Source organism: Wyeomyia smithii, chromosome 2 (assembly GCF_029784165.1).
Source record: "Wyeomyia smithii strain HCP4-BCI-WySm-NY-G18 chromosome 2, ASM2978416v1, whole genome shotgun sequence".
Lineage (NCBI taxonomy): Eukaryota > Metazoa > Arthropoda > Insecta > Diptera > Culicidae > Wyeomyia > Wyeomyia smithii.
The window spans coordinates 210,634,000-210,658,183 of record NC_073695.1 but is presented as its reverse complement, the minus strand read 5'-3'; the positions used below and the strand labels follow the sequence as shown (position 1 = coordinate 210,658,183).

The 24,184-nt window shown below is 38.8% G+C and overlaps 1 protein-coding gene across 1 annotated transcript; it reads right to left on the bottom strand.

Moving 5' to 3' along the window:
* Positions 1-1,101: 1,101 nt before the first annotated feature.
* On the bottom strand, positions 1,102-22,245 carry LOC129723892 (lamin Dm0-like). The gene is made up of 6 exons (XM_055678380.1): positions 21,304-22,245; positions 3,416-3,863; positions 2,904-3,353; positions 2,622-2,843; positions 2,459-2,563; positions 1,102-2,395 (listed from the first exon to the last, which is right to left on the bottom strand). The coding sequence occupies exons 1-6, from the start codon at positions 21,702-21,704 to the stop codon at positions 2,357-2,359; spliced, it is 1,665 nt and encodes a 554-aa protein (XP_055534355.1). The 5' UTR covers positions 21,705-22,245; the 3' UTR covers positions 1,102-2,356.
* Between the last annotated feature and the right edge of the window lie 1,939 nt (positions 22,246-24,184).

Genomic DNA, 24,184 nt, shown 5'->3' with positions numbered 1-24,184 from the left:
TAATTTGTAAAATTACGCGAGGTTTCATTGCAGTTTCATTGCATTGTAATAAATTGAAATTGCAAATCATCAAGAATATATTGTAAAGTCGATTGAAAACCGCCGTACAAATCTGATTGAAAGTAACATGATATTTTTCTGGGTGTGAGAATCTGGTCGAGCTCACCACTGAAATGATAAGGAGTGCGATGATATTTTTCCGAGTGGATATGCTTTAGTTCACCCAATGGCCTACAGATGGCAAGTTCATAGTGTTGCCTTGAGATTATATGCAGCGAAGCCCAACTTGAATATCTATATCTCTTTAGTCTTGGTCCCGTGGCGAGCTGCTGCGGCAGTGTTGATAGAAAAAAATAATGTTGAACCGTCGATCAGATATTCAATCAGTTTGAGGTGAATAACTTTTTCTCAGCTTCGCAGCAAAGGGATCATTCAAATAATACATAACGCGCTCAGGGGTTGGGGGGGGGGGTGTATTCAGCGAAGCGTTATATTGCGTGTGGCAAACATGTAAAATTGCGTTACGTGGGGGTGGGTGGGTATTGAAAATTGCGAAATTTCGCGTTATGTAATATTTATATGGTTCCAAAGCAACAGGTAGCGCTTTACGATCGACAGGGAGGAAGCGAGGGGTTGAATATGCTTTTTTTTTCAGTTTTCATTTATTTTGAATAGTCTTAAGTTACAAATTTGAAATAAATATGATTTGTTGGGAATAAAAACATCATTCGGGCGAAAAAAATGGAAGGAAATTTCTATTGTTTGTTTTCGAATAACACAAGTTTAGTTGCAATCAAGGTGAAACGGGACGTGGTCGCGATCAACTCGAATTTTGCAATCCAATTTTTACTTGATTTATGAAGAGCTCAAACTACAAAAGTAAAAAGAACTCTAACCTCAAAATTGTATAGGAAAAGACCACAATCCCGTTTCACCTTAAGGTTACAAATTGCGCTTTGAATGCTACATAAAGAGAAATAGGCGATAATAAAAACTGTCACGTACATCCATCGTAGGTAATCCTATTGCAACAGTAGAAGATAGTGAAAAACCTCAGTTCCTGCCAAAGGAGTTGGAGTAAATAAATACAATTAAACAATATTCGTTTTTTGTTGTTTGTTTATTTTAAAATTCTCTTTACGATTAAAAAACGGTATGATAAAGGAAATTGGGCACTGCAGTATTTTCTTCTTTTATGTGTACGTCGGTTCAAACGATAATTAAATAAACGAAAATCTACTCAAAATAAATGATGCAACCTTCAACGATTTGGTGACGAATTTCCTCTCTGATTGTTTAGTATGAACGTATGGTGTTAGCGAATAAAACTTCTACTCCGGGAAAGCTGCTGCCGACTGCGGCGTTTGATCATTCAGTAACTTGTTTCAGTATAAATCGATTCGTTTTTTTTTCTTATCTTAAAAATATATCCTCTCGGGGTTACATCTTTCACACAGGTAAACACAAGTTGAAAATGCATGTAATTGATTTGTCTCTTTTCTCTCATAAACAAAACAGAACTGATAACCAGCACATCCCGAAAGCTGGGAACAGAAGACACATCATCAGGAAGCTGTTTCCTTATTTATATGGTTGTTTGCGGTGCAAAGCACACCAAGTTATTTTAACAAAGGCAAATACTTTACAGACTGATTGATCTCAACAGTGAGCTTATCCGATAAGTGTAATACACGCTAGGTAGTTGCTTTATTGTTTGAAAATAAAATGTATTTCGTACCCTGTGTGTGTGGTAGGTAGTCACATTCCATAAAATGGTAGAGGAATCGAACAATAACATTTGAGTGCTCAGGAAACTGACTGTTTTCGTTTGCTGCATAGTATGGCATTATTGTTTTATCCTTCATCTCAAAGCAATCAAAATTTATTCGATAATCTAACACTAAACACAAAGTTTTCTACGCTTTTTTGGGGTAAGTGATCTCTCTGACGTGGCAGGGATAATATTCTAAATGGGTTTTTAGTTGTTACATTATAACACTGTTGGGCGCATATAGTTCAAGTTCAACTTCTGACTGTTCTTTGTTGGAACAAGCTTACCGATAGGCTCCTAAAATACATCGTGATGGAAACGAAACTTATCGTACACTCTAGCTGTCTCTTTCTGATTATAGCGTTCGTAGTAGTTGTATGGTAATTGGTGTTAGTAAATAGTAGTAAGCAGCTTTCTATACTTATCCTGCAGTGCGTGTGTGTGAGCGGGGGAGGTACTCGCCTCGCAAAACGCCATTTTGTCCGTAAATATTTCTGTAATGGGTTGTATGTCGAAGATACAATTTCAAATTGTAACAGGCAGAATTTGCCGAATCCGGCGCTTTGCTTGTGGTGCTCCTTACTCTCACATGATGCGACATTTTTCTTCGCCCTTAGGTTCCCCCTGTAAGGAAAAGTAGGGTAATGTTTCATTCACCAGAAAAAAAGCTTAGAATAGTACACCTACCTGTTGGTGGTACAGCTCTTCTCCGCTGTAAGAACCGAGGTATTCACGGTGACGTGAGGCGGCGGTGGATACGATGCGCTTGACGCGTTCTGAGGCTGCCACTTCCTGCAAACAATACTCTTTAAATAACTACGCTCTGGTGTGGATTACAGTGTCAACCTACCTCGCCATCGGCGTTCAGTAGCTGGGTGGTCATGTTATCTCCGCAGAACCACTTCTGACCTTTCATGACAATTGTGCTCGGTGGATCGTGCGTGTGGCCCAGATCGGAAGACCACACGGTTACAAATGCCCCACCATCAGCCTTCACTGTTCGGTGGAATTTGAAAACAGTTTCATTTGTGCCCACTTTGCGCACTAACGTCCAGCCTCCGATTTGTACTTCCTGCTTGATTGAGTAGAGGATTAGAAAACAAAAATATGATATACCGATGTCGCTACCCACCTTTGCAGATTTGTTGTGAAGCTTCACGAACTTTCCTTCGGGGTCAACTTCGGAGATCTCGATGTCTCCTTTGGACGAGGAAGTGACCGAATAGTCCGAAACGCTGCGTTCGTCTGATTCGTCCAGCACAGTACGCTTGCGCTTAGCACCAGCACGCTGTGGAGTACGACGTAGCGCTGCAGAACGTCCGGAGCTGGACGAAGTCTGGAAGACGGCACTCTGGCTGCCAGGTGTGATGTTGAGGCGAACCTCTTCCGAGGACAGCAACTTGTCGTATGCAGCGATTTCCATGTCCAGAGAAATCTTGATATCCATCAGATCTTGGTATTCCTGCAGCTGCAGCGAGATTTCCTTGCGCAAGCGTTCAATTTCATCCATCAGTTTACTCTTCTCTTCGGCGTGACGTTGTCGTTCGATGTTCAACTGTATCTCCAAATCACGCAGGCGAGACTGAAATTATGTTTGAAAAAATGTTAATCTATTCGAGAATAAGTGAATCTAGCAGAATTTACCTCGTACAAATCCGAGATCTCTTCGCGATTACCGCGCAACTGCGAGTCATATTGATCGCGAAGCTCCTGAAGGGTTTGCTGCAGCTTGGCTTCGTACTGCTCCGAGAGGATTCCATCGATTTCGCTGATATCCACCTGGCGGCGGGACTTGGTTTCGGTGAGTTCCTGCTGGTGCACCTGGTCCTTGAAGGTCAACTCCTCGCGCAGACTTTGTACGGTGTTTTCCAGATCAACCCGTGCCAAAGTTTCTTCCTCAAGATTCTTACGCAGTGTGTCCAGCTGCTTCTTCAGGCGGCCTACCTCTTTCTCGAGCTCCTTCAGCTCATCTTGAGCCTTCTTGCGCTCTGATAGGACGGTGTTATATTTGCCGCTTACTTCATTCGCGCGGGCCTCCTGGGTACGAGCGGTGCGTTCGTAGTCGGCGGCTTCCTTTGTTTTGCGATCAAGTCTGAGGAGGAAAAAGAAGCATAAGTTAAGGTAAAAATTGAGTAGAAAGTTGAAATTGAATAAATAACGAACTCTCGACAAAGCAGAGACTCATCACTAGTCAGTGTCGTCGTTAGAAGAGACAAACATTGACTCCATCGACATTTGCATACCGAAATCAGGTTTCCATTGCTCGTCATTTGCTTTTAGAATGGAGTTCGCTCCGAACATTGCTTACATCATCGATATAAATTCGACGATGATAATCACATGTTCAAGCAAACTCAACGGACAATTGTTTGATAACTAAGTTTGGAGTAAATAGCAAAAATACGAACGTTGAAGAAAGTTGATTTGAGTCTTAAACTTGAATTTAACAAGACATATTACCTAGTCTGTCATAATACGTCATAGAATAATCACCGAGAGTGAGAGCATTTTGCAGCCCGCATTTTTCGCGTGACTCAATCAACCCCACACTGCGATGCTTGCCATTTCCTAAGCCGGCCGGCAGCATATTTAATAACACTTCGCTGATACGTTTGTATCGCATACTTTTTTCGCGCACGCTGGCAGGGTCGGTCCCATGTGCGCGAGAGCGATTATGGATGTATGGAAGGAATTTAAATTACAAACACGTACTCTTCTCGTGTACTGACGAAGCCACGGTTATGCTGTATGAACTTTGAAATTTCAAACTACAGATCGACGCGCAACGGTCAGTGAAATTCATCCAACGCCGAACAAGGGCGAAAGCGAAATCCGTTATAATAAGAATAATATGCTTCCACTGGTTGCCTCTGCCGGGTGACCAAGACCTCCATGGGGGATGGCATACCACAGTCATGGGGAAAACTAAAAATAGTTCGCTACCAATAGTTTATGTTGCGATGGGCGAAGTTTTTGTATTCGATTTTGCTTTTGTTTGTAGACGTGAGCTATGAGCTATTTATGCTTTTTTTTAAACGAAGGCCTCATAACCAACCCAATCTCTCCTTCGTGTAAGAGGTGTTAGGACTTCTGAGTAACTACCCACATAACTTTCTCCAAACTACGACTACAAATGCACTCGGTATCTGTCGCTGCACAGAAACACGCGCACACTTATCATTGCACGTGCTATAAAACACTGTTTCAATATTACACTATTGCATGAAACCGTATGGGTATGAATTAGTGACCCCGCCGAGAGCAGCGTGCGCTTCCTTCTCCAGAGCGATGGTGATGTCATTTGCCCCTCACCCGCATGCATTGTGCGCGGCATATGCTTTCGGTTAGTGATACACCGCAACGCGCAAGCCGCGTTGATTTAATGTTTACGCGACTTAAACTTCAATAGTTTGGCTGGCTGTTGGTCGTTCAAGGGAACTGGAATGCGCGCGCAATGTATCTTCTCCCCTCCCTCGATTTTCTTCTGCCAGGCAGACATTTAGCCTTTCGATGGCGAACTCGTGGCTTCACGGCTCGGAAGGTTTGGCTTTAATATCTAATGTTAGTTTTCCCCCTTTTTTATTTAGTTGTTTTTCTTTTGTTTGCTATCTTTGTTTTTATGGATGCCAAGGGAGTAGCCATAGTTTTGTTACACAATTTAGGCATCTACAGTTTGTAGGCGTCAAATTTGAATGAAAGAACTTGATTTCAATAATTTTTGGGGCAACCAAGTATCACATCTGTTACAAATAAATAAGAAATACGTATTTCATTGACTTTGGAGCAAAATTTACGTATTGTTCGAGCAGATGAGAAAGAATATCCTGGTAACAGCTCAAAAAGTCTACAGTTTGAAGTTCATAAGACGTGGATTTAAAAATTATAAAATCTAACATTAGCCTCTGCTAGCTACGTAGTACAAATAATATAGATATGTGAAAAAGTTCGCAAAAATGCTTAGATAAAACTATTATGAACTAACTTTTGTTTTTGCTTATTCATTTGTATTTTCTCTATATATTCCATTAAACTATGAGAGTGCCTTATTTTACACAAAATATTATAAATTTCAATTGAATACAACACAAAAAATTTATTTTTATCATTCGGCGAAAATTCACGTTGAATTTTTTTTTTTGACCGTGATAAAATCGAAAAAGCTTGAACATTAGGTTGGGAAAATACAAATTGGGATCCAAGTGCACGTTGATTAGCATCTTAATTCTTTCGTTTTTTTTAATTTCATGATTCACAGCGATACGATCCAATGCTCTTCTAAAACAATTGAATCTTACAACATATTGCTACTTTTCTCAATATTTTTGCAAAGATACATGAAGAACTACTGTAAGATGGCTAATTTTTGATTAATTTTCCATCTTCAAGTGGCTTACTTCTGCCTCTCTAACGACTGTTACGGAAAAAAGGGTGCTTTTGCCAAGGCACACTGGTCGGAAGCGAGAAAAAACCTAGAATTTGCAGCTCATTTCAAGATGGCTTGACAAAGTATTTTTTTAATTCTTTTAGCACCAATATTTAGTGGTTAATTCGAGGTTTCGAAATCCAATTTGTGGTAATTTGTGGTTGAGTAATTTCTGAGAAATTTTCAGAAAACTGAGTCAAGCCATCTCTGAAAATGATTTCGCTTCAAATGTATCGGACAACGATGATATATACATCAATCGAAAGCTCTTAATTTGTGGTTCACGAAAATGTAGTTTTTGTAGGCATACTACATAATAAAATAATTAAAAAACTATGATTGTTGTATGAGAGTTCGACTGTTGGGAATTGTACGATGTTTGTTTATAATTTCGGCTGAGCAGTCTTGAATAAGTAGAACGATCTGGTTTTTTATTGTCCGACGTTTCGTCACTGATCAGTGACATCTTCAGGGGAAACTGTTGGTGTTTATTAGCGATTAGTGTCTGTTTTAATTCTTAAATTTGTTAACAATTGATAAGAGTTTATCTAGTTGTCTGTGGTTGAGTTGTCTGTGACTTACATAATTCTTGTTCGTTCCTTGTCTGGATGCTTTTTAGAGCTTATCGTCAACATTAATTGGGGCGATTCGGGGTACATTCTACAATATTGGTGTTCATAAAAGTCTATGGTACAATTTTTCTCTTATAAATATTTTGAACAAACTTACAAATCTCTTTGCTGTGGACCTATTGCGATGGCGGATGGTAACGTTCCTTCTCTGTCCCTGTCTTTCGAATCTCACCACAAGTAACACAGATTTCCTACCCCCCCGAATCACAACTACTCCCCATAACGTTACCATCCGCCATCGCAATAGGTCCACAGCAAAGAGATTTGTAAGTTTGTTCAAAATATTTATAAGAGAAAAATTGTACCATAGACTTTTATGAACACCAATATTGTAGAATGTACCCCGAATCGCCCCAATTAATGTTGACGATAAGCTCTAAAAAGCATCCAGACAAGGAACGAACAAGAATTATGTAAGTCACAGACAACTCAACCACAGACAACTAGATAAACTCTTATCAATTGTTAACAAATTTAAGAATTAAAACAGACACTAATCGCTAATAAACACCAACAGTTTCCCCTGAAGATGTCACTGATCAGTGACGAAACGTCGGACAATAAAAAACCAGATCGTTCTACTTATTCAAGACTGCTCAGCCGAAATTATAACCAAACATCGTAAAAAACTATGGTTTAAATTTTTGAACATTGTTTACCTCTTGTTGTCAACACCGACCGTACGCGACGCTGGTAGACCATCAAGAGCTAAAGCCTGTAGTACACTCTTTGTCTAATGGTCAAATATTTGACCTTCTGACATAATGGTCAAATTTATTTGATATCATGGTTGTTGTTTGCCCGTGTTTGCCCCATGTTAAAATTGGAGAGTGACAAATAATTATCTTTGACCAAATTTTTATCTGTCAAAAAGTGACAAATATTTGACGCTCGGTCAAAGAGTGTACTACAGGCTTAAGAGATCTAGAGCATATCGAAAACCGGTAAAGCTTTGTTTGAATGCCATCATCTACCTGCGCCATTTGCACGTAACGTTTTCCAATTCGCCATTTTCGTGTAGTGCGTATTGTTCGAGTAACGTAAAACAGATGATTTATTCTCAGAAAGCTTTCGTGTAGCGATGAGTATGGTGAAACTAGAGATACTCAGAGGGAGAGATATGCGGTGAGCCAAACGAACCGTCAAAATTGGGGCCAAACGAACAAGAAAGGTAACACCACATTGAGAGGTATTGCAATCAGGTACAAAAAAGAACGTGTTTATTTCTTTACGATTTTTTGTTCTATTGCCAATGAATGAATTAAGAATGCTGTGAGTGATTTTTACCCGGAGTTCAATAAACCTTGTGTATAGGTAACAAAATAAGTGAAGGTGTATAAAATAAACATAAACATAAAATATATCACCTTAACAGTTTTTGCGAAGCACTTCACTATTCTTAAGGACTTTCACCGTCACCACCGATTATACAAGTCGAATGTTAATCAACATTGCGCTTTGAGAATAGATCTGGCACCTCTGACATATGAAATCCAGTTGCCGAATTGGCGATTTTTTTCACCGCGAATCTCTTCCTCTGAGTATTTCTAGGTGAAACAGTATGTAAAGCAGGGATACTATATGTGCAGATTTGCTGCGAAATGCAAATGTTGTTCAATTAGCAGATATTTGTAGTTGACAAGCCTCCTTGTGTTTTACGTAAATTTCCTCAAAATAAGTGAAGTTTTACGTAGACATGCGAGCGTAATTTTCTCGATCTTTGGTCGAATCATTTCCGGAAATGTAGTTTTGCCGTTTACCGATTGTTTGAAAAAAAAAACCTAAATTAATACACCTAGGGGTGTGATCTAGTCTTTGTCATACAAAATCTATTATATGTTAAAATCTATTAGCACATACGTTTTAACTCTTGGGATAAATTACAGCCTGATAATAATAACGAACAATTTTTTAGTTTCGATAAATATAATAATATTTTGGTAACCAACTACGCAACTGTATTCGACTGTTGGGTATTTTAGAAACCGGAATGATGCCTGAAGGTCGGGAATGGTTGAAACGCATGGTAAATGCCCAAAGGTGTGAATCCTGACTAGAATTAAAATTCGATAACGAGACGAGACGAGAAAACGTCTCAGGAGTATGCTACTACAACTACCCCCTGAATAAAAAAACAAAAAAGCTTTCAACGGCAGCGACAACTGTATGTCGTATATATGAACGACTGTTGATATGTTCTAGATAACCCACTAGCACTAACATCGGCAGGTGCCAGTACTATGCTCATCCAACGCCGCGTACGATCGGTGTTGACAACAAGAGGTAAACAATGTTTAAAAATTTAAATAATAATTTTTTAATTATTTTAATATGAAGTATGCCTACAAAAACTACATTTTCGTGAACCACAAATTAAGAGCTTTCGATTGATGTATATATTATCGTTGTCCGATTCATTTGAAGCGAAATCATTTTCAGAGATGGCTTGACTCAGTTTTCTGAAAATTTCTCAGAAATTATTCAACCACAAATTACCACAAATTGGATTTCGAAACCACTAATTAACCACTAAATATTGGTGCTGAAAGAATTAAAAAAAAAACTTTGTCAAGCCATCTTGAAATGAGCGAATTTGCATGTCAATATTTTTGATATAATTATATTTTCCCGAGGATTCTTAGACTATGAACAACATGTTTCCAAATTTTCATGAGAATGGGTTGTGATACTGATTTCTGACCGCACTTTGAATGGTACTAGCAAGAAATTTTGACGATTTTTATATTCGAAAATCACCTTTCCAAGCTCAACTTCAAATATCTGTAATTTCCTCAATTGTTATCGGATTTTGGATCAACAATTTACATTTGCATAAATTTTGTCAACTTCCAACGTTTGCCAAAAATACAACCAGTTTTTAAATCAGGTTCAAAATATATTGCCTCATGTATACCGTACTATCTTGTGAAACAGCTCGGATCGATCGGGTTTTTTTTTGTTAGGGAATTTGGATTACGTTGTCAATTGATGTGAACTTTTGTAATATATCCCAGTCAATTGCTATACGTGTCCCTTTGCAAAATACAATGACCACTATTGTTGTGAATGAACAGGTACCTGCACCGTCGGGTAAAATATGGTTTATGAAGCCAATCACCTTCCCTGGATTTAAAGACCAAATCTCTTTGGGCTGTATGAAGCGTTTAAATAATGCACCACAACTGCAAAGATGTTCCGATGTCTCGCGTTCCGTATCACAAAAGCGACGGATATCATCCTGAACCCGGCCAATGTTCTTTGAATGATATCTACTCGGACAGTACCCCGTTACTAGGCCGACATATGTACAAATAGCTCTTTTGTTGAGCTCTAGGAGCTTTTTTGAATGGTTTTCGTTTGGTGTTATAAATCTTTTAGATTGGGAGCACTTTTTGACATCCAACCAGTTGGTTATCACTTTTTGTTTCTCCCAGCGTTTAAGCTCCATTTTCACTGCACAGTTTGATATACCGCAGAAAGGTTCTGGGCCGATAAACTGTGAGTTAGATCCTTCTTTCCCACCAATGCCACAATGTCCTGGAACCCAATACAAATTTACTGAGTTTGTTTGACACAGCTGTCGCAATGTGAGAATACATTCCCAGACAATCTTGGATGTACATTTTTAAGCATCAAGTACTTTCAGCGCTGCTTTACTGTCAGAGAAAATACAAATATTTGCATGTTTGTATTTTCTAATCAGACAAACATACGCATATTCGAGGATTGCAAAAATCTCTGCTTGAAACACTGTTGGCCAGTGTCCCATTGCCACTGAAATATTAATTCCAGGGCCGAAGATTCCTGCACCAGTTTTTGTAGCTATTTTTGAGCCATCTGTGAAAAATATCGTTGAACCGGGACGGACATTAGGAACTCCGACTTCCCGGTCTGTACGCGGCGTTTCGCATGATTATCCTGAGGTGCCAACCAGTCTCCATTAATACTCATCATTGGCCCTCTTTTGAAAAAGTCCAGTATAGTCAGGTGACCCACAAGATCACCTGACAAGATAGTTTTTGTTTGTTTGAGCCTCAATGCACTCTTTTCTGCTTCTAGTTGCACGTATTCGTACAACGGCAACAGATGAAGAATTGCATCAAGAGCTTTTGATGGGGTGCTGCTCAGTGCTCCTGTTATAGCAATGCACGCAAGTCGTTGAATTTTATCTAGCTTTGTTCTGGCGGTGGACTATTTGGTTTTTGGCCACCATACTTACGAAGCGCAGGCACTTTCTTCCAACCGTTTTGGAGCACAACCATAATGCACTGACCGCCTTGTTGATTGCATAGTCAAGATGTGCATTCCAGTTTAGCTTGGCATCAAGGATAACTCCTACGTATTTAACCCGTTCACTGAATGGAATTTCTACTCCTCCAAGCTTGAGAGTTTTTAGATGAATTTCCTCTTTCTAGTGAAAGGTACGATTACAGCTTTTGTCGGATTAATGCTGAGACCCTCCTTTATACACCAAGACTGGGTATACTTCAGAGCAGGGATGTTACGGATGTGATTTTTCGGACATCTCAATTTTCATGCGGATGCGGATATCCGTAGCATCCCTTGTGTTATTATTTGCTTTTTTCACAGAATCATGCCCCTACGCAGTGCAAAATTATTTGGGCGAGCAGTAAATATACCAAGGAAAATTTTTCTGCAATATTTTATGAAGCGATATTTATTTTCAATATCCGCATGGTATGTTGCGGATGCGGATATGTGATTACGGATGCAGATGTTGATGCGGATGTCAATTTTCATGCGGATGTTCCGCATTTGCGGATGCGGATGCGGATATCCGTTACATCCCTACTTCAGAGCCTCCTGCATGCTTCCATCAACTATGTTGTCAAACTTTCCTCTTACCAAGATGACTATGTCATCTGCAAAGTCCACAACTACGATGCCTTTTTCTTCTAAGCTTTTGAGAAGATCGTCCACCACCAAAGACCACATAAGTGGCGAAAGAACTCTTCCTTGTGGACATCCTTTCGTTGCCCTTATCGTGATGGACGAACCTCCCAACTCAGAAGTAATTTCTCTTTTTGCAAGCATGGTATGAATCCAGTCTACAATACTCGTGTGAAATCTTTTTTTCATCATTGCACTAGACATTGAAGAATAGGACGCGTTATCAAAAGCACTTTCAATGTCCAAGAAAGAGCACAGACCAATTTCTTTAGCTGAAAATGATTTTTCAATTTTCATAACCAGCGTATGAAGCGCTGTGATAGTGGATTTTCCAGTTTGATGGGCAAACTGGAACTTTGAAAGCGGTTTTGTTTGCATGTAAGATGTATGAATGAAATCATTCAGTACTTTTCCCACTGTCCTCAACAAAACCGAAGAAAGACTAATGGGTCTGAATGATTTAGGATGCGTCCTATTACGCTTCCCAGTTTTAGGTATGAAGATTATTCTACTACACTCCATTTTGATGGAATATGATTCAACCTTAAACTGGCCTTGAAAATCTCAATGAGAGAAGGAATTAGTATTGCTTCACCTTTTTGAAGCAATGCTGGAAATATTCCATCTCACTTGCAGACTTGAAAGGCTCAAAGGATCTCATAGCACTTTCCACCCTGGTTCTCGTAGAAATTTCATCCGCCACATCTGATACAGTACTTTCCGTTCTAGTAGACCCAGAGCTAGTCTGCGTATAACAAATTTCACCTAAATCAGAGATGGCTGAATCCGTTTTTTTTTTCAATAGAACCGGGAAAATGCGTTTCCATCATTAGATTTAAGGTATCACGAGGACCACTAGTATAGATTCCGTCGTGGCGTTTTAGATTGCCAAGCTCAACGGTATGATCTTTGGCAAGAGTCTTTTGTAATCTGGAAACAACTGGAGTTCTTTCTATAGATTCAAACATTTGAACCCAAGACCTCCTTTTAGATTTCCGGATTTCATTGCTATATTCGGTTAAGGCTCTTTTATATTGAGCCCAGTCTGAAGTACGTTTTACTTTATTGAAAAGTTTCCGACTAAGTTTTCGAAGACTTTCAAGCTTCTTGTTCCACCATGGCACGTTCCTACTTGATGACGATTGTTTGGCGGGACAACTATTGTTGCATGCATTTATCACCATTTCATTTAGCTGAATTGTCATAGATTCCAATTCTGAAACTGTTTCAATTCTGCTACAATTTAAAGGTAAATCTTTTCGCAAATATTGTGCATATTGATCCCAGTCTGTTTTTTTAGGATCTCTGTAAGTAACAGATGATGGTTTCCCACCAATCCATTCAAACAAAATGAGCGTGTGATCAGATAGTGAGGTTTCATCCGATACATGCCAATTAGCAATTTTCTCAGAAATTGCTGGACTGCATAGCGTCAGATCCAAAACTTCACCTCTGATAGCGTTTGTAAATGTTGGTTTGTTACCTTTATTGCAAATATCTTTAATATTCGATCGGGTAGTCAACAGTCTATGTGTTTACCGTACTTATCGAATTATTGGCTCCTGCTTTGCACATCGTTGCTCCAAAAGCTGAATAATGGTTAAGGAGCAGGTCAATATTTACGTAAGCAAATAGGGAGGGAGGGTGTGTGTGCAATTTCCTTACGTTATCTTACAAGGGGGTGGAGGGTGAATTGATTATCTTACGTAAGAAAAACATTGTTAATGCAGCTGTTCTAAGAACCATGTTAATAAAAGTCTGGACGGTAAAATTCATAAAAGAAAAGTTACAGAAGGACAATTAACTCGAATAAAAGGCAGAAGAATTCGCTTGCTTCAGGATGAGGAGACTGGAGCCAGAGCCGAATTTAGGTATTGGAGGGCCCGGGGTAGACATTTTCGTGGGGCCCTCTTTTCTTAAAAAAAAGTGAGGCAGGAAAATTTCTAATTTTGATATGACTTAACATTTCGCTGGAAGGTGACGAGCAACAAAAGGCCCGGGGCATTTGCTCCCTTTTTATACGCTTTTATACGGTTACACTATCGAGCCTGTATTGTTGAGATTTGACGTGGAAAGCTCTATTGGTCCCATCTCCGCCCATGTGTTGGGGGTTGAAGTCATCTGGTGGGAGGTGTGATGTAGTATAATAATGTAGTAGTTTATCCGGAATATCAACAAAATTTTCATTCCGGATAATCAAATCACAGAGAAATCATCCAAATTTGCGATTAACGAACATAAATATTTCCTTTTGTTATTTTACTTGTATGATGCAGTGGCGAAACCAGAAATTATTTCTGAGGCAATAAGGGGTAATCTTTAGAAGCAAACTCACAAGGGTTGTATACAAAACCACGACCGCAAGGTTGACGTAGAACTGGTTGTTTGTTTCCTTACTTGTATTGAATATGTTTGAAACTTTGTGCAAAAGAGGAGTTGAAGTGCTACCGAATTTTAATTTGCACATACATCATTGAACAGGAATGAATCAAACACTCTACAACGCAAACAAGTTTCAACAGTCAAAGTGCATGCAGATTAAAATTACATTTTACTGTTAATTCCAGCGAAAAACGAGGAAATATTAAATCTTCAATAATTTGTTTGTTGTTCTTATAAGGACTGTTGTTGTTCTATTTCATATCGGATATAATGTGGATCGCATCTGTATGCTACCCTGACAGAGGAGATTGAGACATTTTCTTGATGACACAGTTGAAAGCTGTTTTCACACTGAAAAGCTTAGTTCAAAGATTTCATAAACAATAAAAAAGTAAATGCTGTGGATTTGACAAATAATACTGCAATCGAGTTCGAATTATTGGTTCTGCATGCTCATATAAGGTTTTTGGAATGCATTCTTAATCTGTCTTTTTATCCTTCTATTAACCAATGGGTAGTTCCTGATCCACAACAAAAACTGGTGGTTGCAAACCGCAAAAAAAATATACAGGAGCAGTTTAAATCGAAAATGAACTAATTGGTTGATCAGCCAAAGCAAGGATTTGGCAACACTAACGATGGCAATATAGCTCGACGGGTTTCCAGAAATCTAGAACTCACAGCTAAAATTACTGGTGTAAATTTAGGACTACTGAAGCATTTCAACACGATATTGAGTGTTATTTCTAGTCAAAATGAAATCGACGAGTGAAAAGATAGAGTATATTTGTCTTTATTCCTGGTACCCGATGATTCCAACAATCCATAAAATTTTAAAACTTGAACCAGTAATTAGCGAGCGCCCTTTACTACCAGTAGGACAACTAAGTGAAGAACCACAGGAAGCTAGGCGTATAGAAAAAATCGATACGAAAATTTTGTGGGGACCGTGTACATTTCACAACTCCCCAGCTGTCCACGTGGAATGTGGATGTCCTCTTTTAATTTAGTGTTTTTTCATATTCAATATTTGTTGCAGCAGAACATTATTCTTTGATTGAATATATTCATTTCTAATATCGTTATAATCTGGGCAGTACTATAAAAGGTGTTAAAAGTTTCCAGTTAGATTACATTTCTCGCAAGTATCGTTTGTAGATTATTTCCATTCAAATAGTCGATTCTTAGTAGTTGTGCGTTCGGTCCTTATTCTTCCCATAGTTATAGTTTCTTTTCCATTTTAATTCATTTTTCTGAACCATGGCCTATTAGATATTTGTCTAGCGTGTTCGTAATGAAATTTACCATTTTCCTCGGACTTAAATGTGTACTGTTCCTGTTACATACCTCGAATTTCGTTTTCGAATATCTCCAGTGTTATGTTTCATCTTTTGTAAAATTGTAGTCTTATATTTCGTCCTTTGTAGTTCCAATTTAGCTGCAGATTCTGCATTTTTGTTTCCCGTTATATTCATGTAGCCCAGTAGCCATTGTATATGGACAGTTGCAAGATTTGATGAGATTATTATACTTAATAACTCGTTGATTAGATTATTGTCTGTTTGGAAGGGATTCATTAACAATGTACAGGCACTTTTTTAACCAGTGAGTTTAACTATTTCTCTTGAATTTTTTGAAGACGCATGTTTTATTGCTTCCATCATAGCAACAATTTCGGCATTCATTATATATTCATTATAATAACCAACTCCTACGTTTGTAACTATGATCTGTTCATAATTGGTACGAGTTTTTGTACTCGTGATTTAATATTTCTGTGACTATATTTGTGTGCTCAAAGGTAGATTCTTCTGTGATTGTATCTTTAACCTGTAGTTTATTTTTGTGTTGTGCTAAATTAGGATGTTTCTCTACCTGTCTTGTTATTTGATAAAATTGAAAATTGTAAAATGATTCTACTTTTTCTAAAAATGAACAATGTTTGGGAAGATAGTTCGTACTCATACTTCAGTTAAACTATTTTGAATTAGATTACAGAATTAGTTGTTCCAGATGGGGTGCGTTGTTGATCTTCAACTGTATGTTTGGATTAAACTTATTGACAAACGTTATCGCAGAAAAAGTGCTTTACTGACTTTTTTGGCACATTTCCGGAATTGTTGTGTCCAGTAACTCTCTCTATGATTTTCCTTTTTTCCGTCTTATTTTTTGTTTCAATAGTGCCCTAGTTTTTTTTTTTAATTCTAGTAGATTCTCAAACGTTCGGTTTCTATTGAACTCTTTTAATTTTGCATTTTTTATTTTAAAAAGTTACTTATATCCTTTGCATATCATTTTTCTGGTGTCCAATGTTTTGTTTTATAATTTGTATGCTTGGCTTGTACTATTTGATCTTGCATCAAGGTTAGGATAGGTCTTTTAGAGAGTGTATCACTTGTGGCTGTATTTTTTTGGCTTTTCTATTACTTATGTTGGTTCGACATTTTCAACTATTATTTCTTTAATTTTTTCGATTACTAAGGATTCTTCATCTAAATCTGACCATCTAATTTCACCGGCTATTTCTTATCAAGCATATGAAAGGTCTATTGCGGAGGGTATAGTGTTTGTAGCTTTGATAAGCGCACTAGAACCGTCATTGAGCAATATCAAGTTTCTATTTGCTACTAAATGTTCCAACAGTTCTCCCCTTGGCAGAAGTTGGAAGCTGGCATGAAGTGGATTCCACATTTTATTGTGAGCGTTAAAATCTCCTGCTAGTATACATGGAATAATATAACGAGTGACAACTAAAAATCTGGAATTTGTTTAGGGGTCCTTTAGCAAAAAAAAGTGTTTTGGCCAGAGAAAATTTCATCACAGCACGTCAAAAAAAACACAAACGTTTCTGAACAACCACTCTACTCCATTTGAACCCCAAATACGCGACCCAACAAATGCACCTCAGTGTCGTCCAATCGATGATTTATTTGGGATTTTGAGTTCCTTCGGTGCAAAATACCTGGAGATCAACGAATTGCGAACAGTTGATCGGTAGAATCAAGAGATGCATTCGAAAAGCGGACTTGAAGGCCGTACAACGCTCTTGTTTTGGCATCATAAGAAAACCTCGTCGGGTCAATATTTTTGATTAGGTCACAATGGATGTATCTTCATTAGAAATAAATCAGTTTTTCTTTAAGTTCTTCCGCCTTTTTTGACAGATGTAGAAAAAAATTCCAAAGTTTTAGTTGTCACCCGTTAACTACTGGAGTTTAGTCAAAATCAGTGGCGTCGGGTCCACCTGTGCAACATGTGCACTGCACAGGTACTCTGTTCCTTAAAATTCAAACCTATGCAATTGTAGAAATATAATAAAAGATAAAAAAACACTTAAGCAATTTAGTTTAAGGATACCAGATACACAAATATATACAAACTTTGCTAGAGCGCCTGGGACGGTTGCAGTAGTTTTTCGTTATATTTCACCTGGCGATGAAGCCGCGGGCAACAGACGGGCGATCAAATATGCTATGCTATGCTATATTTCACCTGGCGATGAAGCATTGCGCCGCGCTGCTTCAACGCAAAATATTCCAAAATGCACTTAGAGCCAAATTGGCATGTTACTTTCTGACTGGTTTACGAAACGCGGCTTAGAAAAGGCCCGAAAAAATATCCAAATCGAATTTCACATAGCTGGGGATCGGTCGATGCAAAGCATTTCGAAATGCGTACGCTGCTTCATACACTAAAGAAAAAGTGTTTCTATTTTTCGTATCTAGTATCATTTGGCTGTGAATCACGTTTAATTTAAGCTGGATTGGAAAATCGTGCACTCAAACTTATATTTGATCAACTTCGATATGCACTGCGTCTTCTGCCTAACGAATTATTTCACGACTCTCGAAAAGGGCCTTAAAAATTTCAATGACAATAAAGTAGAGGTGGGCGAATTTTCGTTCGAAATTGACCACGGTCCATACAATTTTTCCAGAATTTATATGGGGATCCAAAATCGTTAATATTCTGTCCACGTGGTATGTGGATGGTCCCTTATTAAATTATTACGAAAGAAAGGATTCTTGCCTGACAATTTCTGATTTCTGACGAAACTTATGTGTCAGTCTTCTTTTGAGCCAAAGGTAAAAAGGTATAACAATAATAACATTTATAACACCCTGGGCTTGGTGGTTAGCCTGTAGGGCGCGTACTCCCGGGTGGCGGATGGGAGTGGGAGATGAAGAGAGTTGGCCATCTGTTACTTTTTCTTTTTCCTATTATGACTTCTCTTGGCTATCTCCTATGTGGGAGAATTCTTCTACTTATTAAAATATGCTTTTATTTTACAAAAGGCTAGTTTTGCAGAATGGATCTCACACGTGGACCAAACCACCGTTTTGTTGTTTTTGTTTTTCGCTTTTTGTCCTTTCTTTTTTTCTCTCTTTTTTTTTCTTTCTATATTGTCTTTCTTTTGTTTCTACTTTTCCTTAGAAATAAATCGTCGGTTAGATTCGGTGTTGGCGCGGCTTAAAATTTTGCAATTTTGAGTTTTCGGTGGCAAACGATGCTAAATGCGATTAAGTTTTATCTCACAAAGACCCGTTTCAAAATTCACAAAAAATCCAGAGATTTAAGGGGATGTGCTTTTATAGCTCAAATTAAAAATGTTCTAAAAAGACCACAAAATGAGATTACAACTCTTATAACTTGCTCATTATCGACCTGAACAGGTTCAATTAAAATAGGAAGTCTTAAAATTTGAAGTTTTCACGGAAATGAAAAAAGTTTTCGACGTTGATTCTCAAAAACGGTTTACTCAAAACTGTGAGTTGTTGAGTTCATAAAAATATACAAAATATATTTTCTTGATTTCATACTGACATTACTGAAGTCTTTCTATATGCAGGGAATAGCGCGTAAAAAACGCATAAATTCCGGAATCCGCGTAAAAAAGCGTAGAAAAACGGCGTAGGGGAGACATTAGGCCTCTGTCATGCTGGATGCCGACCCGGGCGGTCGGGCGGGATTATTGCCGCGGGTAAACAAACAGCCGTAAGTAAAGCTGTTCATTGGCCTACGGCAGGAGTTTCGCCCGATCGCTCACGTTGGCGTTTGGCCTGGCAGAGGTCTTAGTGTACCATTATTGATTATATCCTTTTTTCTCTTTTCTCTTCTTCTATACAATAATGAGTCAGACATTATTATTATTATTATTGTTATTTTTATATTATTTTTATTTATATCAAATTTTTTAAATGCATTACAAGTGCATACATCCCAACCAATGTCTGTATGGCTAGTGATTTACTCGAAATGAGATAGTGGAAATGCTTGAGGGTTGCACGATGTCATGCTCAATTACAATGATTCGTGCAAAAATCCAGTATTGCCGTTCTGTCTAGTAAGTTGGACAATACTATTTTGATCCGCCTGATCGCTTTATTGTTCCATCTCCACTATTCTACTAGTATAGCATGGACGGTGTATACACTGGAGACCTGACCCTAGGCCCCTTCTATACTACACAATTACAATTACAACAATAATAACATTTATAACATTTTTTTAAAGAAAATCGTGAGAAACAGCTGATATTCCTTTGTTTATTGATTTATTGATGTTATTCGTATCATGGACACCTATCGCCTTTATTTTCCCGATGATAGGTGCTATGGTGAAAATTGAATTCCGATTTGTATGCTAGGTCACAAAATTTGGCTCGTAATCGTCTACCTATCAATTGATAAATATTACAATCGCTCTCGCACAGAATGAAAAGAACGCTGCCTATGAATGCATTCTTAACACGTTCCTCAATGAATACAATGGTTACCAAAGAGGTATTCTAAACGCCAACACGGGACGATAATTGCACCACAACACTATGCAATCAATTTTAACCCAAAACGCGGATTCGGAAAAGACGGTTTGTTGGTTTTGATCACCCCCTCACTCGACATGAGGTCATCTTTACTGGCGTAGTGAAGGTAAAAGGGAGACGAACATTTCCGTTTGACTTTCTCATAGCGCGAAGTTGGAGGGGCGACTAACAATAGGAAAATGCATCGTAATTCTTTCCATGGTCATTAACGAGCAGACTTCCAGTTTGCAAGGGTGGCGTAGATGATAAAATCTTCTTTCGCGTACCTTGCACGCCATGTAAAATGTTGAAAACGGACACCGCAGAGCGGTGTCGTGTGAAACTGAATCGACTGAGAAATGAGGCAACAGTGCAGTGGAAATCGATACATCATTTGTTTATGAATTTACTCGCTGCCCCAGTTTAATGGGATTGTAAGGCCAGCTTTGTGAGAAATATCTTCTCCCGAGAAACTGGTAGAAAGATGACGTCATCGATTTGATTTCACAGTTCTACTTATTTTCTCAACCAGAGACAGCGATCAAACGATCACTCAAAATATCCGATGACATCACGTCACGTCTTTGTAGTGGTTCAGTGTTCGGATCAACTCATACGGGTGTATATCAAAAGCGGTTTTACCTTCCGTATTGACATGGCCATTGATCTACCATTTGGAATGCTGGTGATTTTTGAAGGGGTTCGTAAAAATAAAACGAATGCTCGACACTAATCGACCTTAGCTTTTATGTAAACATTACACCGTCGGCATTGTAATTTATCGTACGCTGCGGCACAGCACCGAATTGCTTATCAAGGTGTTGTAAGAAGATTGCGTGATGCGTGAGATCATCGTGCCACGTTTGTGTTTGATGGATAATGCTCTGAGTTAATTTCTAAATCAGCTTCCAAACATGTCTAAACTTATTACTTAAAAATTACCACAACAATAATTAATGAAACCTACCTAACGAAGCTTCGAGGTTGAAGCTAAGTTAGTAAACAAAACACAAAATAACTACTTTTGTACATGACGTACCTTCAAGGCAAACGTCATTTTTAGCAGCGCCAAAAACTGACATCATCAATTGTTTGCATAGTATGGCTCAGAGACTCAAAACATGGATCAACCAAAAAACTTGTACGAATGTGTGAATTATTAGTGTCGCCACAGCGAAATACTAATAAGCAAAACGGAAAAGAACTGGAAAACTTGCGCTCTGGCCCCAACGGTGTCTGTTTATATCGCATGACGTCACCCTATCAAAAACCCAATCCTTGACTGTTGTAACCTTACAACCTTTCGCTGCAGGTGAAGCAGGTAAAATTATATCATTTCAACGGTCTCCGTTTTGGGTTAATTTTTTACACTCGTTCTTACCTCTTTTTGAGATCTTCATTTTCTTCCCATATCCTCTTGGCGTCGATCTCGAGTTTGGCCTTCTCGCGGGCCGTTTCGTCCAGCAGCTTACGGGCGTCCGTAAGTTCGTGCTCGTACATCTGCTTGATGTTGGAAACTTCCCGGGTGACGGTTTCCTGCGAGGTGCGAACCTCCATCGTGAGGCGCGAGTTTTCCGTTTCCAGGAAGCGCACCCGGTCGATATAGCAGGCCAGACGGTCATTCAGATTCTGCAGATCGGCCTTTTCCTGTAGCCGACTGAACCGGGTTGGACTTAGTGGGCTGGCCGGCCGACCGGCATGAGCCCCACTCTGCTGGACGGGAGTGCTGGCCGACACCGGAACCGGTGTCGAAACGCCAGACCTTTTCGCCTTTTGAGACATGATTTACGTACTTCACGTACCGCACCGTTCACAAACACCCTCAAATTACACACCAGAGGGGATCACAAAATATACTTTTTCTTATTTTTCTTGCCGACGATGGTGTCACTACGGCTGCCACTGCGCTTCTTGATAGCGGTACGAAAATCGATGTTATCGTCGATAATACGAGTCGAGCTGCACTTGAAATATCACCAACAGATAGATTACAACGAAAACAATCGTACAGCAACAGATTCCACAGGATTTGCACTGAAAATGGGCCGCAATTTTTAAACACAGCACGAGCGCCGCGAAACCGAACAGATCTGAACAAACCCACGCCTAGTTGTGAAACTGCTTGAATAAAATTCTCTTACTTCTTTTACCTCGTTGCTTTATTTATTCTTCGCCACCACTAGCACGCGAACGCACACGCACACAGCTGCGCCTGGTTAGCCAACAAAATAAAAACTTTCAACTAACTTCATAGGAATCAAACAAGCAACAAAATACGTCCGACTTTCACGAGTATACGGTGGAGTTTGTAGCATAGGTTTTCATTTCGTTTACCAGAAGCTGCATTTAAAAAAGGCGAATCAAAGCGGCCGGCATAAACGCAAACATCGCATCGCTGGCACCAACACACTGACAAAATTTCAATGAAAGTAAACTGGAAACGGTTCTTTTGACAGCTACGCTATGCTTCGGGCTGCCGTTGAACGTTGGAAGATTGAATGGGATTCGAGCAGTTTTATGCTGCGTGCATGTCGTTTTATGCTCCGATGCTTGATCGCGTACCTGCGCGTTCTCTGTGCCGACGCGAGCGATAGGTACGTTTAGCGATGGAAACAAGAGTCGAGGGGATGGCCAATAGTAGATGCATTGTATATAGACATAATGATAATTTGGTATATGTACCCTAAAGGGTAAACATTCCAAGAGTGGAGGAGCTATTGTTTTCGCTAAGAATAACAAGTTTAGCCAAGATATTTCACTATTTTTTTTTGAAATAGATTTTTTTAGAAATTTAATTAAAACACACCCTGAGGTTAGGGGCGAGACACTATTGATATATGGTGAATATGTAATTAAAATATTCAATATTACAGAGCATTTATCGTTTCCTTTTTGGGCACTTCTCTATCTATATCATAAAACATTGACGTTACATTACCGTTGGAAGGATGTCAACTAACAGATAAACGATAAATATCAAAATATACCAACCAATATCGTGTAATATTATCAAAATACTTTTCATGAAAATCTGGCTAGTCTAGCCCTGAGGCTTGAAATTGACGTAACGCTTTTGTTACAATAATGGCGGAGGTATTTCCACGAGCAATGATGTCGGACAGTGCACGCAGCCCATTTTTTCTTTGTAGGTAATCTTCCCAAGCAACCAGAAGATCGAATTTCACTAAACACACGAACTTAGAAGGTTAGAAGTTCACATATGGTTCAGATTTGGTTCCGTGGAACTTTCTTGCTAAACAACAGGACACATTATTCACAAACCGAACTTTATTCTAAATAAAGTACCGTCAACACCTGAAAGCTACTTAGGGGCCATCCACATACCACGTGGACAGATTTTTAACGATTATTATCCCCCCCCTCCCCCCGCGTGGACAAATGCCCATATAAATTCTTTTTTTTTTTGTTAGGACCGTGGACAATCCACAACCCCCCCCCCCCAAGCTGTCCACGTGGTATGTGGATGGCCCCTTAAAAGTTCATGAGAAGCTACTTGTTCCCCTTTATTGAAACCTTTAAGTTCGCACAAAGTTCACACGTGAACTTCAAAACCCCGGAAATTAAAGTTCAGTTAGCATTTTATCCGTACTTTTAATCAGCACGAAAGTTCAGGAGAAGTCTATGTCGTACTTCATTTCCACACTAAAGTTTATTGTAAGTTTTGACTGAGGCTCTGGCGAAAGTAAAGTTTGCTCCATGATTAGTGATGAAAAATGAGTTTTTCAAAAACAATAAAGAAAAGTGGTTTATTTTATTATCATCGGATTTTTTTTATCTAAATAAACGGCAAAAGAAAAACAAAGCTATAATTCTAATAGGTATTATTAGGGTGTTAAAAGGCTTTCTCTATCTAAACACTTTCTTTTGTTACCTTACAGGAAATCAATTATGAATTCAGATTCCCAGGAATGTGCAAATCAACAGAAAAAAAACCGGATGTAAGCTGTGAATTCTTGTTAGACACTTGTTTGCGCGTGATACTTTGATTCCTGAGCATTTTGTCCAAATCTTGGGTGTTTTTACGTTCGGCATGTTGCCAGTTCTGGAGGTCCGAATTAATTTCTCGGACACCAGTGTTTTCTATGTCACCAACAACGGCTCGTTTCGACTACGGTAAACAGCATATCTATTAATCCGAAAAGTTTTTATCGATTTTGATCATTTATCATATTTTGTATATACTGCTTACCAGAATAAATTTTCCATAAACGTTTGAAAGGAAAATATCGCGTACACAACCT

Excerpts from the sequence above, each read along its gene's own strand:
- LOC129723892 (XM_055678380.1), bottom strand. The coding sequence starts at position 21,704 with ATGTCTCAAAAGGCGAAAAGGTCTGGCGTTTCGACACCGGTTCCGGTG. Across the intron at positions 3,354-3,415 it reads AGATCTCGGATTTGTACGAG|TCTCGCCTGCGTGATTTGGA; the intron begins GTAAATTCTGCT and ends ACATAATTTCAG. Across the intron at positions 2,564-2,621 it reads TACTGAACGCCGATGGCGAG|GAAGTGGCAGCCTCAGAACG; the intron begins GTAGGTTGACAC and ends TATTGTTTGCAG.